The sequence below is a fragment of the Stegostoma tigrinum genome, chromosome 26 (assembly GCF_030684315.1).
Source record: "Stegostoma tigrinum isolate sSteTig4 chromosome 26, sSteTig4.hap1, whole genome shotgun sequence".
Classification (NCBI taxonomy): domain Eukaryota; kingdom Metazoa; phylum Chordata; class Chondrichthyes; order Orectolobiformes; family Stegostomatidae; genus Stegostoma; species Stegostoma tigrinum.
The window spans coordinates 15,406,540-15,422,075 of record NC_081379.1 but is presented as its reverse complement, the minus strand read 5'-3'; the positions used below and the strand labels follow the sequence as shown (position 1 = coordinate 15,422,075).

At 38.8% G+C, this 15,536-nt stretch overlaps 1 protein-coding gene across 4 annotated transcripts in view; it reads right to left on the bottom strand.

Moving 5' to 3' along the window:
- Window positions 1–7,926: 7,926 nt before the first annotated feature.
- The window catches only part of smtnb (smoothelin b), a 276,452-nt gene continuing 268,842 nt past the window's right edge, over window positions 7,927–15,536 (bottom strand). For 3 of the 4 annotated variants that reach the window (XM_048555894.1, XM_048555895.1, XM_048555896.1), the window contains exon 20: window positions 15,122–15,236. Coding sequence is in view for 1 of the 4 variants with exons in the window: in XM_048555897.1 (XP_048411854.1) it covers window positions 15,110–15,236 (127 nt within the window). In the remaining 3 variants the exon portion in view is untranslated. Of the gene's footprint in view, window positions 15,237–15,536 lie in introns of all 4 variants that reach the window. The other variant, XM_048555897.1, reaches the window with a different exon arrangement.

The following is a 15,536-nucleotide window of genomic DNA, read 5'->3' as shown; positions in this document are numbered from 1 at the left end:
GAGAGGTGAGATACATATTCTCAAGAAAGCTATCGACATTGCAGAAGGATGCTGCTTGGCCTGCTGTGTTCATCCAGCCTCACATTTTATTAACATTGCAGAAGTTCTGAGTTGTCAATCATCAGCTAAAGCATTCTAATAGGAGAACTGACAAGGCTTTGCAAGAGTGTTTGTGGCGTAGTGGTCGTAGCCCTACCTCTGAGCCAAAAGGTCTGGGTTCAAGTTCTACCTACCTCAGATATGTATCTGAACAGATTGATTAGAAAATATCGACAAAGCTTTGCATTGTGTTGACAGGCATTCCAAGCTGAAGGAGGGCAAATAGTCCGACAAAAAGGAAACAAATTGCAGAAAGGCCAGCAGAATGCTTGAGGTCTGAGGACAGGATATAAATATTTTGGAGGCCATTTGCACAAAATAAAGTTATGTCCAGCATGAGAGATGAGCTGACAAGAAGTTGAACAACTTTGGCTTTAAAGAAGTAAAACAAGCCTTTATGGGTGATTGCTGGAGAGACAGCAGCTGAAAGTTCTGACAAATCATTACATCTTATTACAGATTGGTGCATCAGATCTAAAGCTGATAAAGGGTTGTGAGTGTTAGAATGATGACTGCAGATGGAAGGCATCACATGAATTTAATGTGTTAGATAGGACAGCAGTGTTTCATGCAACGTGATGAGTTTTGCAGATATGTGCAAAGTTGCCAAATTTGGAAGACCCAATAATGAGGCCCTCAAAGCAGCATGCCGGAACTTCATGAGATTTGGGCAGAGGTGAGTGTAGTGGCCATCAAGAATGAGAAGTTGCTGGGCAGGCTGAAGGTGGATAAATCACTCAGACCAGATGGACTACACCCCAGAGTTCTGAAGGAGATAGCTGAGGAGATTGTAGAGACATTGGTCGTGATCTTTCAGGAACCACTGGAGTCATGGATGGTTCCAGAAGACTGGAAAATGGCTAATGCAACAATCCTGTTTAAGAAAGGAGGGAGGCAGCAGACAGGAAACTGTAGGCTGGTTTGCCTGGCCTTGGTAAAGATTAGGGTTGAGATTGCTGAGTATTGGAAAAGTAGAGCTGAGTCAGTACAGCTTCATCAAGGGGCGGTCATGCCTATTAGAGTTCTTTGAGGAAGTAACAAGCAAGTTAGACAAACGAGAGCCAGTGAGCATAATGCATTTGGATTTACAGAAGACCTTTGACAAAACACCACACAGGAGACAGCTAACATATCTAAGAGACCTTGGAGTTAGGGGCAAGGTACTGGCATAGATAGAGGATTGGTTGACTAATAGAAGACAGAGAGTAGGGATAAAGGGGCTTCGCAGGCCAGTGTAGGTGTGGAAGAGGAATAAAGGGACCTTTTTCAGGATGACAGCTAGTAGATAGTGGAGTTCCACAGGGGCTTATATTAGAATCACAACTAATTTCACAACTATATACATTAATAACCTGGATAAAGGAAGCCAGGGCATTGTTGCTACTATGACACAAAGATAGGTGGAGGGACAGGTAGTGTTGAGGAAGCAGGGAGGCTACAGGAGAACTTGGGCAGGCTGGAAGAGTGGGCAAAGGAATGGCAGATGTAATACAATGTGAGGTTATGCACTTTGATAGGAAGAATAGGGACATTGACTGTTTACTGAAAGGGAAGGGCTTTGGAAATATGAAGTACAAAGGGACTTGGAAGTTCTAGTTAAGGATTCTTTTAAAGTCAATATGCAGCCTCAGTTGGCAGTGAGGAAGACAAATGCAATGTCTGCATTCATTTCAAGAGGGCTGAATACAAGAGCAGGGATTTACTGCTAAGGCTGTATAAAACGCTTGTCGTGTAAGGGGTGATTGAGGACTGTGGGTCAGTACTTAATGGAGCGTGGATGGATGAGGTGGGAATCTGATTGAAACTTACAGAATACTGAGACCTTGACAAAATAGAATGGGAGATGTTGCTCCTAGTAGGAGAGACAAGAACCTGAAGACACAGCCTCAAACTGAAGGTACAAACCTTTAGGACTAAGTGGAGGAATTTCTTCAGCGATGTGATAGGTAGTTCTTGACTCCCTTATAATCAAGAACCTATGGGGGAAGACAGTAAAATGGGGTTGATCAAATGGTGGAACAGATTCAATGGGTCAAACAGCCTTATTCTGCTCTCTATATCTTATGAACTAATTTTTAAAATCAGTATCTTTCCACCGGACAATTATGTTCAAAGGGTTGCTGCACTTTTTAGAAGCAAGTTACCTGATGCTCATTATTATTGACATTTATACAGCTACTTGTTCAAGCAGTATGGGAAGGACTACTTAAGAGTGAGGGCAGGATGTGTTGTAGTGATTGTGATGAGGTCAGCCAGTTGGGCATCACAGAATGTGAGTTCCCTGATTGCAGCTGTTAATCTGGTCCAATCAGAGCTCTGACTGACAGATATAAACAGGAATGTCAGACATTCTGTTCACTCTGAGAGCCAGCTCTGAGAGAGCTGGTACACCTTCCACAAGTAAATAAAGGGTGACTTGGTGACAGGATACCAGCCTCAGTGGAGTTATTTTGGGTGTATACAAAATGAGATTTGGCAGGCAACAAGTAGCTGATTGGTCTGTGGAGTGGTGACCAATTGTTGACGATAAAGGCTTCCTACCTGTCAACAACAATCACTGGCTCCCAGGGAGCTGAACATTTTGTGGGTGTGAATATTTGGCCAAAGCCATTGTATCTCCAGAAAAAAAAAAGATACTGTCCTTCTCTCTGTAGTAAAAGAAAAACCTCAGGTCTGAAGAAAGCCAGTTTAGTTCCCTTGATCAGTTGCTGCAATCTGTTATTCTAGCAATAAGTCAAAGACTTAATAAATGTGAACCAGTTGTTCTGTGCCTCTTGCAAACAAGTGAAAGTATATGGGAAAAGAAAATTGAGGAGCAGCAAGTCATAACAAGGTGAAGAAACATCTTACTGAATTCTGTGGACAGGGCCTACTGAACTCCCTTTCCCACTCTTTCCCTCCATCCATAACATCCTTTTTCTGTATCTGTGAGTGAATATGTTTGGGGAGTTTTATAAGGGTTTAGAGTTTCAACTGGTTGAGATATATGTCAGTGGCATATATTTGTTTACTTGTAGTTAGAATCTATTTTTCATAATGAATAGGAATCTTTGTTAAGTACTGAAACCTGGTTTGTGCTTTCTGTCAATCTGGGTCTAAAAGACAGATAAAATACATACCTTTGTAAAATCTTTAACTTTTGTGATAACTTCATGAATAGTTAGGATTTCTAGCGCACTATCCTAGGGAAGTGTAAATATTCCCAGGTCACCAGCTCATTTGAACTAAAAATAATTGTTTTAAGCCAGATTGAAAAGTGAATTAAACAAATGTATTCAACTGTTTTAGAAGTTTAAAGTTTATATGAAATATGACAGCAGTTGTTTATGTTTACATAGGGACATAAATTACAAAATGCACTAAATATTAAGTTTGCAAGTAAAAAGCAATATAATGCAATTTATGACATCAATTAATTGTGTAGCAATGTCCCTATGGAAAGATAAACAATTGCTGATGTGTTTCACATAAACTTTAAACTTCTAAGGTAGTTGAATGCATTTGTTTAGTTTATTTTACAATCCTGGTTTAAACTTTTTTTTTAGTTCAAATGGGCTGGTGATATGGGAATAGTTAAACTTCACTGGGTTAGTGTACTAGAGATCCCGCTGTAATGTAATCTACAGTCTATATGAGATAAATATTATAAGTATACAGCAGGTTTTTCACGAACTCAAAAGAGAAATCACAGTTTAAAGTTTTGGTTAGATCTCTTCGGTCTGAATTCATTATTTCCCTTTGTTGAGGAGAAACATTGCCATCATAGAGATGAAGAGATGGGGTTTAATATTTTAATTAAGGTCAGGGAGCTGTTACTTTTTATGTTACTACGTTAATTTATTTGTCGGCAAACTTCTTATTCTGAAATGTTTTATTTTGCTGCAATGGCAGGGCAAATGCCATCCTATTTTTACCTGACATCCATAAGATGAATCTTTCAGCAAAGGTCATTGGATAAAGAGGAGGGAGCCTTTTTTGATTTCTGTCCTCCCTTTTCTGATGCGCACAGCTTAATCAGCTAAGGACTTAATGTAGGGCCTTTGGTGTATGTTGCTCGACAGGTACCAGGTGACAAGAGTTAGCTATATTATGAAGATGTTTCATATTTTTGTGGATTTGAGTTTGAAGGATTGTGGAAATAATCAGAATGGTTTCCTTTGAAAGATTAAAAATAGGACATTTTGGAACTTTTTTAACATTTCTCAGAAACCACATGGTTCCAGATAAATGCACATCTTATTTGCTTGAGCTCACTTCGGTGACACGTTTCACCTGACTGTTTGAACAATTGAGTTTTGTGGCTGTTCAGTTTGAGCTGTGTTTTTCAAGCTTAGGCGTGGTTTTGAATCTTTAGTTGGTGGTCAGCCTGCAGAGAGAAGGAAAAAAAATTCCAGCCATTTTTCCTGTTTATTAAAAATCTTTGTTGAAAAGGCAATATGAGTCCCGATTCTCCCCTTGGACAGTATCTGGAAGAATCCTCAGTTCTGTGTTTCCTGAGCAAGCTGAATTTGCAAACATGCCAGAGATATCAACCTATGTTGGTGACATCTACATTTGCCACAGTGCCAGACCAACAGTCATCTGAACAGTACATACAACTGTTGTCTCCAAGACCTAAAATTTTTTGGCCAAAAGTTATTTTTTCTTAAAATGAATCACTGCACAGGTATATCTATATTTGCCTCCCTCTTTTTTGTTATTATTGGATGTGTGTGTTGGGGTTATTTAGAGGGTAAATATTTATATTTTCATATTACAAACTGCGTGTGTTAACCAACTTTGCATCTTTTGTGATAAAAACCAAAAGAACTGCACATGCTGTAAATCAGAAACAAAAACAGAAATTGCTGGAAAAGCTCAGCAGGTCTGGCAGTATCTGTAGACAGAAATCAGAGTTAACGTTTTACATCGAGTAACCCCTCAGAACTGAAGGTCACGCAACCTGAAATGATAACGCTGATTTCTCTTCACGGATGCTGCCAGACTTGCCGAACTTTTCCACCAATTTCTGCTTTTATATCTGCATCTTTGTGGGAAAGTTTTGATTTATTATGTGAATAATTTTATGTTTTCTAAATAAATAAACAGTTGATGAATCTTTCTATTCTGAGTCGAAATATATAATGATTGCCCAAATATGGAACTGAGTAAAACAAAGTAAACTTATATTGTGAACTGCGAAGTAGTGGGATTAGAGAAAGACAATTTCCTTCCTCCTAACTCAGCCACAGCACATTATACCACTGGATTTAATTTGGTTCTATTATATGGTAATGAAGTTTTTGTTACAAATGAGATTGTGAAACCTTCCAAATCCAATTTGTTGGAATGCTCAAATGAGAATAAACTTTTGAAATATTTGACCAGTTACATCATTATGTAAATAAAATTATACAGTTAATATTGTTCTGAATGGTGTTTCAGATTTAACATTCAATCAGCAGCCATACCAATTATAATTGATAAAGATAATGCAACTGTCTTTTTAAAAATATTGACTGTTCAGATGGTATGAATATTAAATCATTAGTTTTCAGACAATCATAAAATGTTGATAGATATTACACAGGCAGTACTTGTGCTCATATCATCAATGTTTAACCTGTTCAGAACTGGCATTATGTATTGTTAGATGGCCCAAACTTCTTTCAGCTTTTAGCTGTTATCACCTTAATACAAACTTCTGCATACTTAATGAGAGTGGGTAATGCACATTACTGGTGTAAGAAATCCAACAGCTCAAGAAGTGAGCTGAGTTGAAAATTACTGAGGGGAAGTGTGGAGTGTCAGAATCAGAGACATGGGAACAGACCCTGTGGTCCAACCAGTCCATAATTCCAAACTAAACTAGTCCCACCTGCCTGCACTTGGCCCACATCCCTCCAAAATTTCCTGTCCATGTACATACTCAAATGTTTTTTTTACATGTTATAACTGTACCTGCTTCCACCACTTCTTTTGGAAGTTCACTCCAAACACACTCTTTAAAAAAAATTGGCCTGCGTGTGTTTTTAAATCTTTCTTCTCTCACCTTAAAAATATGCCTGTGATTGAGGGCAAAGTATCCAACTAACCACTGGTGTGTTGCTGTCTAAGATTCCAATCTGCATTCTCTGGAACCCTCCAGCCTATTTTAGACAGGCATGCTATGCATTAATAGGCCAGCAGATAATTTAATTCAGAGGGGTATCACCACTACAGTGGTGCCTTTTCCAATTTTTCGCTACTGACATCCTATTTTCCGGTGGGAATAGCAGTTGGAAATTTCTCACCCATGTCTCATTCAAGTCATTCCATACACACAGTTTCAGAATTTCTACTTGTTATTTAGAGACATATAAGATGATCAGAGGATTAGAGTGGACAGTGAGGGCCTTTTTCCTCGGATGGTGATGGCTAGCACGAGGGGGCATAGCTTTCAATTAAGGGGTGATAGATATAGGACAGATGTCAGAGGTAGGAATCTTTAGTCAGAGAGTAGTAAGGGCGTGGAATGCCCTGCCGGCAACAGTAGTAGACTCCGCCAAATAAAGGGCATTTAAATGGTCACTGGACAAACGTATGGATGATAATGGAATAGCGCAGGTTAGATGGGCTGCAGATTGGTTTCACAGGTCGGGCAGCATTGAAGGCCGAAAGGCCAGTACTGCGTCATAATGTTCTATCTTCTAATGTAGTGCTGAGCATCAGTCAGACAGCAAAGTGATAGTCATGGAGTCAAAAGTCATTGCGGGGTCAATAACGATTGTCAAAATGAAATGAAATTGATCTAGTTTTACAGATGATGTGGCTGAAGGGCAGGACAAAAGAAAGTAACTTTTGGCATGGCTATGATGAATGTTGGTGTGGCAGAAGAAGCTACTTCTGTGTTGGGAAAAGCTGACACAGAATCAAGACAAGAATGGTGCCAAAAAGATGGCCCATGAAGGGGGAGGTGGAAAGAATATTCACCAATATTAAAGGCATCAGAGAAGGTAAGGACTAAGGACTGGAGAAGTGGATTGGTATAAACCACGTAGGATATCCAAATCCTTTAGTAATGTAGCTGGGGACACACAGCTGCTCGAGCAGCCACACGACTGGCTTTAAACAGGTTTGGGAAGTCCAAACATTTTAAGGTTTGAGTCTTATCAGCATTGTTGACAGAGATAACTTTGTAGTTCCAGAAACCTGAATGAAAGGCTCCAAATAGAGTGTGTGGTGGGGCAGCAGGGTGAAATATGCAAATTATCATTGCACCCTTGATATAAACCAAAGGATGACATGTACATATTGGCAGGTCACAATTTAGAGATCACAATTCCAACAGAAATGTAATCTTAACACATTTATTAGACCTCGTCTTGAATCAGAATATTGTGGATTAATTGCAAATTTGAGTATAATTTAGTATATTGGGGATGTTACAATCTCAGAGAATTAAACATTAAACTGTGAATGTAAAAGGTGAAATGACATTATTTTAACAGCAGGGAGTGTTCCTGGCATCCTTGTAACATTTCCCTTTTGACTAACACTATTTAAAAAGATTATCATCAAATTTATCTTGTTGTTTGTGAAACCTCAATGTATGTAGGCTGCTGTTGTGGTTGCCTACACAAGTGATACTTGCAAAAACATCATAAAATAGATTAGGATTGACTCAAGTATATAAAGTGCTCTTTAACTGCAAGGTCTTTCTTCTCTAGTGCTTCTATTATTACAGGGGTACTTTGGAAAGGGTCTGACATAGACAAAATGTCAGGCGGAGGGGTTAGGTAACAAAACCACCTAAAGATGAAGGCAAATAAAACAACTTGAAATGGGAGATCAGCAGAAACAAGACCATTTTGTTTGTAAATACAATTTTATTTTATTTTAGTGCATTTCTGTATATACTGTGTAAAACAGGCAAGTTACAAAATGTGTACATAAATCTATGGACTGCATTACAATGGTGTAATGGCCTGAAAAATACATAATACATGACATTGAAGGTAAAGTCAGGCCTGTATGACAGGTACCTCAATGTAGTGCAAGCAAAAATACTGTCATGCTGTGAGCTCTTTAAAATAAAGCACAAAATATGTAAATTACTTTTAATGTGAGGAAAAATATAAAAGGAGGAAAGAGTTAAGTGAACCTGCTTCACAAATTACAAAGAGAACAGACATCAAATTTCACAAAAGGCAATGTGTGTTGTGTCACCATGTTTATTTGTGCTCTACAGGGCACAGGTGGAGCTTTAAATTGAGTTTAGCAAAGTCACTTAATAAACCAGTTTTCCCTGAAGTAGTGAAAGTCTGAGATTTATGGCTAATGATCGACTATCAAAAGTATCAAATCTTCATCTAAATGTGATTGTCAGGCTCGGAAGCACTGATTCAATATGGGAGAATGCAGTGGGCAATGCATTTGTACCTAACCCGTATAATACTCTTATGTGGTAATGTCTGAACCAGTTACAAATATTGGAATATATCCAATCTTCAACTCTAACACTCCCACCTTGTTGAGCATGTAGTATTTAAAGAAAACAAAAGACTGAAATGATCTTCCCACAGGTACTTTGTCATGGATGGCCAAACACACAATCAATGCAGTTCTAAAGGAAAATTCTGATTACTCAGCATTAAGTAAAGCTTTGCTGTTTTTATATTAGTCTTTAATTCATTCAGCTTGCATTGCAGGTTGGGTCAGCCAGAGATAATGGGGTACTATCAACATCTTAAAAGCCACAGGAATAGACTAAATTCTGCTTGAGGTGAATGGATGGCTATTCTAAATACCTGCTGTAAATTAGACATTTTAGCAGGAAACAATTTCTGTCAATATTAAAAGAGCTTTCATGAAAATACAAGCCAGTAACAAGATTCACTTTATTACAAAATAGAATCACAGATTGGAGGCCATCCAGCCCCTTGCGTTTGTGCCAGAATTTTGTGTATCAGTGTGTACTGCTAGTAATGTGGCAATGTATACGTTTCTTGTACATTTCAATTTGAAGCTTTACGTACGTTTTATAAACCCACAAAGAAATACTGGTACAAGCTTTAAAAGGAACCATGTAGTGGAACAGATATTGTGCCTTTCTTACAAAAGGTGTATCAATTTGAAGCCTGTTTGTGAAAATGCTCGTCTGTGCCACAAATTTACATGCTGCTTCCAGAAAGTCAGGGCCTAGAACTCTTTCTCCTTCACACACTTTAGATACATTCGTAACCTTCAACAGAATGTTTTCCCTCTTACAATAATAATTATCCTCCATTTACTGAGGGGATAAAATCCATTGTTTCAAAAGGAGTACCTTTAAATTCCATCAATAGTATTAACAGTGGCACAGATGTAGTTGAATGAGCAGTCAAAACTCATCTGACACCAATGGCAGCAGTTTTTAAAAATCTGTATCCTAAATTTCTAAGTTCTTATTTATTTCCAATCTCCACTGTTCGTTAGTATCAGTAGAATGTAGGTGTCATGGGCTAGATATTAAATGCAAGTTGTTACAATTGAATAGGCATGAGCATCTGCTAACATCATGCAATGTGATGACAGAAAAATAAAATCAGAGGCATTTTCAAAAAAGATTTGGAGCTGACATTTTATTTGCAGTGAAAAATTCAATATGGCAGCTAAAAATAATTTTCTAAACTCTGAAAGAAAATAAAACTTAAATACTATAAGTCAGAAATACACGCAGAAAATGCACAGAGGGTTAAGATTTTGTCAAGATAAAATTTCTTAATGGCAAAGCCGGCAATGCAACATTACTTGAGGCCTTCGAGTTATATGCCTCCATCTGGTGGGCTCTTGATGGTGCAGTCCCAAAGGGTCAGCAACTTCAGAACCTCAGTATAGTCCGAAGGTAGGTCAGGGACTGTAAGGGTGCCTCAACACAGAAGCACCTTTCACAGACTGCACAGTGGAGCGGACATAAACACAATCCAGCATGGCAACTTCACAGGGATGAGGGCAAAACTCTCTGCTTATTTGGGTATGAATAAAATTGTGGCCTTCAGAGGGCTCCAGCATCAACGAACCATCACAGACAGGCTCACATCATGGTAAGGAACTGCTCTGGTAGTGACAAAATGCCAAAGTTGTAAAATTACCCCGAATGGGGCCTGAACAAATGTAATTGGCTCTTTGTCTCAGCAGAATGAATCCAGAAGTCACCCTCACTCAACTCCCCATATAATTTTGAACTTCTACCTTGAAAGCTCACATGTGGGAGCAGGAAGCTGCAGCCCCATTTGTGTCACTCACTGTCTATTAATGCTATCACTCCAAATTAAGTCCTTACTGGGTCACTTTTACATGTGGACCTACATGTTGTATATGCCTACGGTTTTACAGGTAATCTTCTATGGACTGAATCCAACGGGCAGGTCTCATACATTAATATGGATCTTATTTTACATAGCACAAACCTGAAAGTGAGATGCAGTGATGCAGTATCTTGTTGGCATGTTAAAATCGAGGGGTGGGGCATGGAGAGAAGAGCAAAAAGTGAGAACTCTGCCACCTTCAGGACCTCATCCTGTTATTGCTGCTGTTCACCCAACACCAGGTGGGAGTGTCACCAAGTGAGAAGGCTAGGCAAGCAAACCCTATCAGAGTTGCTTGTGGGCTTCTGTAGGAGGGGAGGGTCAGTGCCATGAATCAAGCATTGTGAATTGGTAGGATGAGGTTTTAGAAAAACAGGACACTGGGAATTTCCCTCCTCTCCTTTCTGCTGATTCCCATTCCCATTCCCTTTCCCTTTCCTGGGCAATTGCCTCCCACCTTCACTTGCCTGTTTTCCAACTGGTAGATTGGAACTGATCACCTTCATTAAGTTTCACCCATTAGTGTAGGATGGCCAGGAGATGTCTGAAAAGACAAGGTTGGTCAAAGGCTAACAACTGATCCTCCGAAAGCTGAAGACTATTAATAACAACCGATTATGCAATTTTTCAACACTTCAAGAACAAGGAGGATAGAACAGCCACATTTCCAAAATTAAATATATAAATTAATTTTAAAAATTGCGGCAAGCTCAATGCTAACTTTAATAAGGAAAACTGGAAAAACATACAGATACACAGAAGCACATGAGGCAGTTTTCCTCGTGCAGGTTACATATAGAAACAGTGCACTTTTTAAAATTAAATGTGGCATTAAGCACTGTACTAATACAGTAAAAAAGGGTGTAGTCCATTTCTCCTGCATAGATTATTTAATAACATATTCATACAATATTCTTGGCAGAGTTTGACACAGAGCAGTTTTCAAGTCATTTGAAATTAAAAACCTGTGCAGTTTGTGCTTGCATTAACAGTGCAGCAAAAATCTTATCTGGATACATGATATATACAAGTATATTTACTTTGTTTTGATGTGATGGTTGTTCTCTGGTTAGTTGAAAGTGAAGGAAAAAAATGAGCAGACCATAAAGTATAATTTCCTCTCGTTAATGTAATGGAAAAGTTGCTTTGAGTATAAAGCATTATGTACCTACCCCTTCTTTTGTGGCAGCATCAGCAAACTAAAGGGAATTTACTCATGATTAAGAAGAATAATTGCTTAACAAGCTAGGTAATAACATTTTACGTTTGTTGCATCTTCATGAATATCAATTTATAATGTCAATTATTATGACTAAAGTGGACATCACTGATCTTCTCAATCTGTCTCTGTGGAAAAATATAATTTACGTTTCATACAGAATCCGAGGTAATGTTTTGAGCTCTGATTAAAGATCATTGAAAAAAACACTCATCTGATTTTCCCTTCCCTTCAGTTGGTGAGAAGGGTAAATAATTGAATGAATTGGCCCCAGAGAGATACTGATTTTCTTCTCACAATGTCAGCAATTAAATTCTGGGTATGAAGGTCCATGCACGACCTTCTCATGCTGCCATTAGCTAAGGTCCTCATGTGGTTAATTAAGGGCTTCTTTAGGGCTTCAACCGAACCATTGATCTGATTAACTGTTTTCTTAGCATGCAAGGAAACTGGCTGGTTCCTGACTAGGAAACCAGCAAGATCTATCTGCTGAGTTTGGTGGGGTGGGGTGGGGGAGATTGAAGACTTCAATCCACCAGAATCATTAGCAATTGAGGATATGGATAGGGCAGGAGGGTGACCACTGAAAGCCACTCCCTGTTCTTATTCTGACCCACTCCTTGACACGCATCCAATTGCAACCCCCACTGAGTGATCCCTTAGAAAAAATTCTCTCACCTACTCTGTTTCAGACCCTCATGGCTTCACAGCCTGGGTCTCCATCAACAATCTTCAAAGCTACCAAGCTCTGATTCACTGGCAGTCTCAGGCATGGTGGCAAGGCTCCTGATTGGATGAGAAGTTCACCAAGTCAGCATTTTAAGAATGTAACTGGTGCTTGATCTTGTTAGCTTTCTTATTGGTGAGACCAGGGAGTTAATGAACCCTGAAGTGGCCAATTCCACTTGCAGAACACAGAACACCAAATCCTGGCCATCAACTTTGTTTCTCTTCCGATAGATGTTGCCAGACTTGCTGACTACTTTCTGCATTTTCTGTTTTTCTTAATGTTTTGAGTGGGACATTGTCAGATCTCTTTTCAGGTACCAATGGTTCTTGACCAGGTGTGTTTTTGGCAGATAGAACACACAAATAAGACATGTGGCCAGCACTCCGATTTCCTCTCCACCCCTGAATTGTTTCCATAACATGGTGTTGTATAAGACATCAGGTCACCTCTGCTACCTTAGGCTTTTTGAGAGTGTTAACCAGCCAGATAATCTGGTGCCTTAATACAATCAACAATGAAAGGAAAGTAGTCAGTCCACTTTTACACCATCTAAAATAAACAAAGCACTTTGGGGCATGCCTTGTACATAGTGGAGGCAGCTGTAGCAGAGTGCAGGACTCCGAAATTACCAAAATAGGCAAATTTGTTTGTCCCAAAGCAAATGAGTCTCCTCTTCAAGCACTAACCTTTGAAATCCATTACACTTTGAGAAATGAGTTATAAACCATTGCATTTTTCAATTTGCATTGGATGTAGTTAAGGTTTCCTGCTGCCTGCTCCTGATCATCACTATTCCAGTAATGGTCTCTGTCACCAAGTTGCTAAGTGGGAATTTGCCTCCACCAAATCAGTAGGACAATAATATGTTGTGGAAAATAAAGCATAGACTTCAGGGAGAGTGAGAAAGACAGTAAAAAATACGGTTAGACATGAAATTTCAGTGAAATGTGTTTGGTTTCATTAGCATTCTCCTTCTCATCCTCTCCTCTCATCTCAGGCATGGTGATCCTCAGGTTAAGCCATTATCAGTTGTTCCTATGGTCTGATCAGTCTATGGCAACTTTGCCTTCTTCTGTAAAATGTGGCAGAAGATCAGCAGAAATCCCCAAGCAAGTGGCTGCTAAATATTCTTCTGGTTCTAATGGCATATCAAAAGGCTCCCCCTGTGAAGCAGTTGCCTCAGAATGTTAACATTGTTGAAGTTGGAAAGCTTGGTACAGGGACATGCGATGACCCAAATTTTAAGTGTATGCATGTTCTATAGAATTCTCCTGCTTGATGACCTGTTATACTTCTTTTAGAACCTAAAAAAGGCTTTTCTCCTCTATTTCATATTATCCCATGCTAAACACTACAGTATCTGAATCACAGTGATTACAACCATTGTGATCATTTTACCCCTCTATTTTTCACATTGAGAACACTTTAGTACTCTGCTTTTAGGGGTTGTAGTAGAAATACTTAGCTTTCAGCACGCTTTACTATATCACACGGACAAGTCAATGTCGTTCACCAGAGTACGACGAAAACTTTTATTTCTTAGGTTTGGAACTAATATGTTTAAATATGTATTTATTTAGAAAGAAAATCTTCCCTCTATACCTCTCCTCTGTAAAATGTAAATCTTGGAATATGATCGCATGGGCACTGGCAGCATTCCTATATCTCCCCAAATAAACTTTCTTGATGTAATAATATATCAATGCACACACAAGGTAACCTAGCAACACAGCGAAGCAAAAGCATTCCATTCCCACATTTAAAACTGGTAATACACTTCACTTTCTTCTTCCTTAACACTAAAACCAACTGTAGCACTCCTAAACTATAACTCCAGCTTTAATCAACCAAGGACATAATGAGGATTGAATTATTCATTGATATTCCAATGTAGCCACTCTTTGTTTGAGGCTAATAACTTAAGAATTTGATCCTCAGTAGTGGAAAAATGGGGTTGGCTCTTCAGACAAACAAATTCCATAGCTGAGTATATACTGGTTATGCTTTGCTTGGATGTATAGGAAGCTCCTCATTATTAGAATATCTATTAAATGTATTCATTATTTTCATCGCTGAAAGCAATAATTTGTTTTTATTATGACTGCATGATTTCCTTTGGTCTCACCAATGGCACACTTGGTACAATATATAAGGACATTTGCAAAAATGAACACTATTCAGAATTGTTAGCTAGAAATGTCACAGTGCAAGAGCAACACCACAGACACTGTGAGACAAAGATAACAGGTCTCACAGGTTGTGTGTCACACATCCTGAAACTGCCTTCCTTTACTGTTTTGAGAGACAGAAGCAGGGGAAGAGAGAAAGAGAAATACTGGTGGGTGGCATAATTTCAAACAATTAGAATCAAATAAAATCAATTTTAAAAGTGATCCAAGGACCTTAATTCAGTGCTATAATACATCTATTTCTTTGCAAATACATATGCAGACAATTGTACTGTATGAAAGATTCTCAGTATATTTATAATAATTTTTTCTTGATTTGGAATTAGAAGAGGGTCGTGGTCAATGGTTTTATAATATACACAAAGTAGACAGTTCATTACCCTGGCATCTCCATCCTGTCTTCATGCATAAAGAGAAATAAAATCCCAGAGTGCAAACACAGCACACAGTGACCCGTGTATATACATGTCTTCAAACAACTACCCCAAAACACAAGCATGCTGTGGATTGGTGTTCTGTTTCAACAGAAAGTCAAGATATTCTGGCTTCTGTATTCCAGGACTGGTTACTCGTACCTTCGCAAATGATTATACAGGGACTGCACGTATGTGAAGATGCACTTTGGATCCGGTCTTTTGCCCATTATCATCATATCCTCTACCTCAATCAGGGGATCACAGGAAGCTACCTGTCTGCAATGAGAAAGTATAGATAACACAAATTACGCCAAAATAATGCTTCTAATTGCAAAATGTTGTGAAAGTAGACATTTAAAGAAAAATTACTCTGCCATACATATCTATTGTTGAATACTGTCGTGAAACAATGAGCGTAGAGTCTCTGTAGTGTGGAAGCAGGCCAACCCTCTGGAGGACAACCTACAAGTCCCATCCCCCTATCCTTTCCCTATAACCCTGCAATTCCCACGGTTAGAGATAATGGGAACTGCAGATGCTGGAGATTCCAAGATAATAAAATGTGAGGCTGGATGA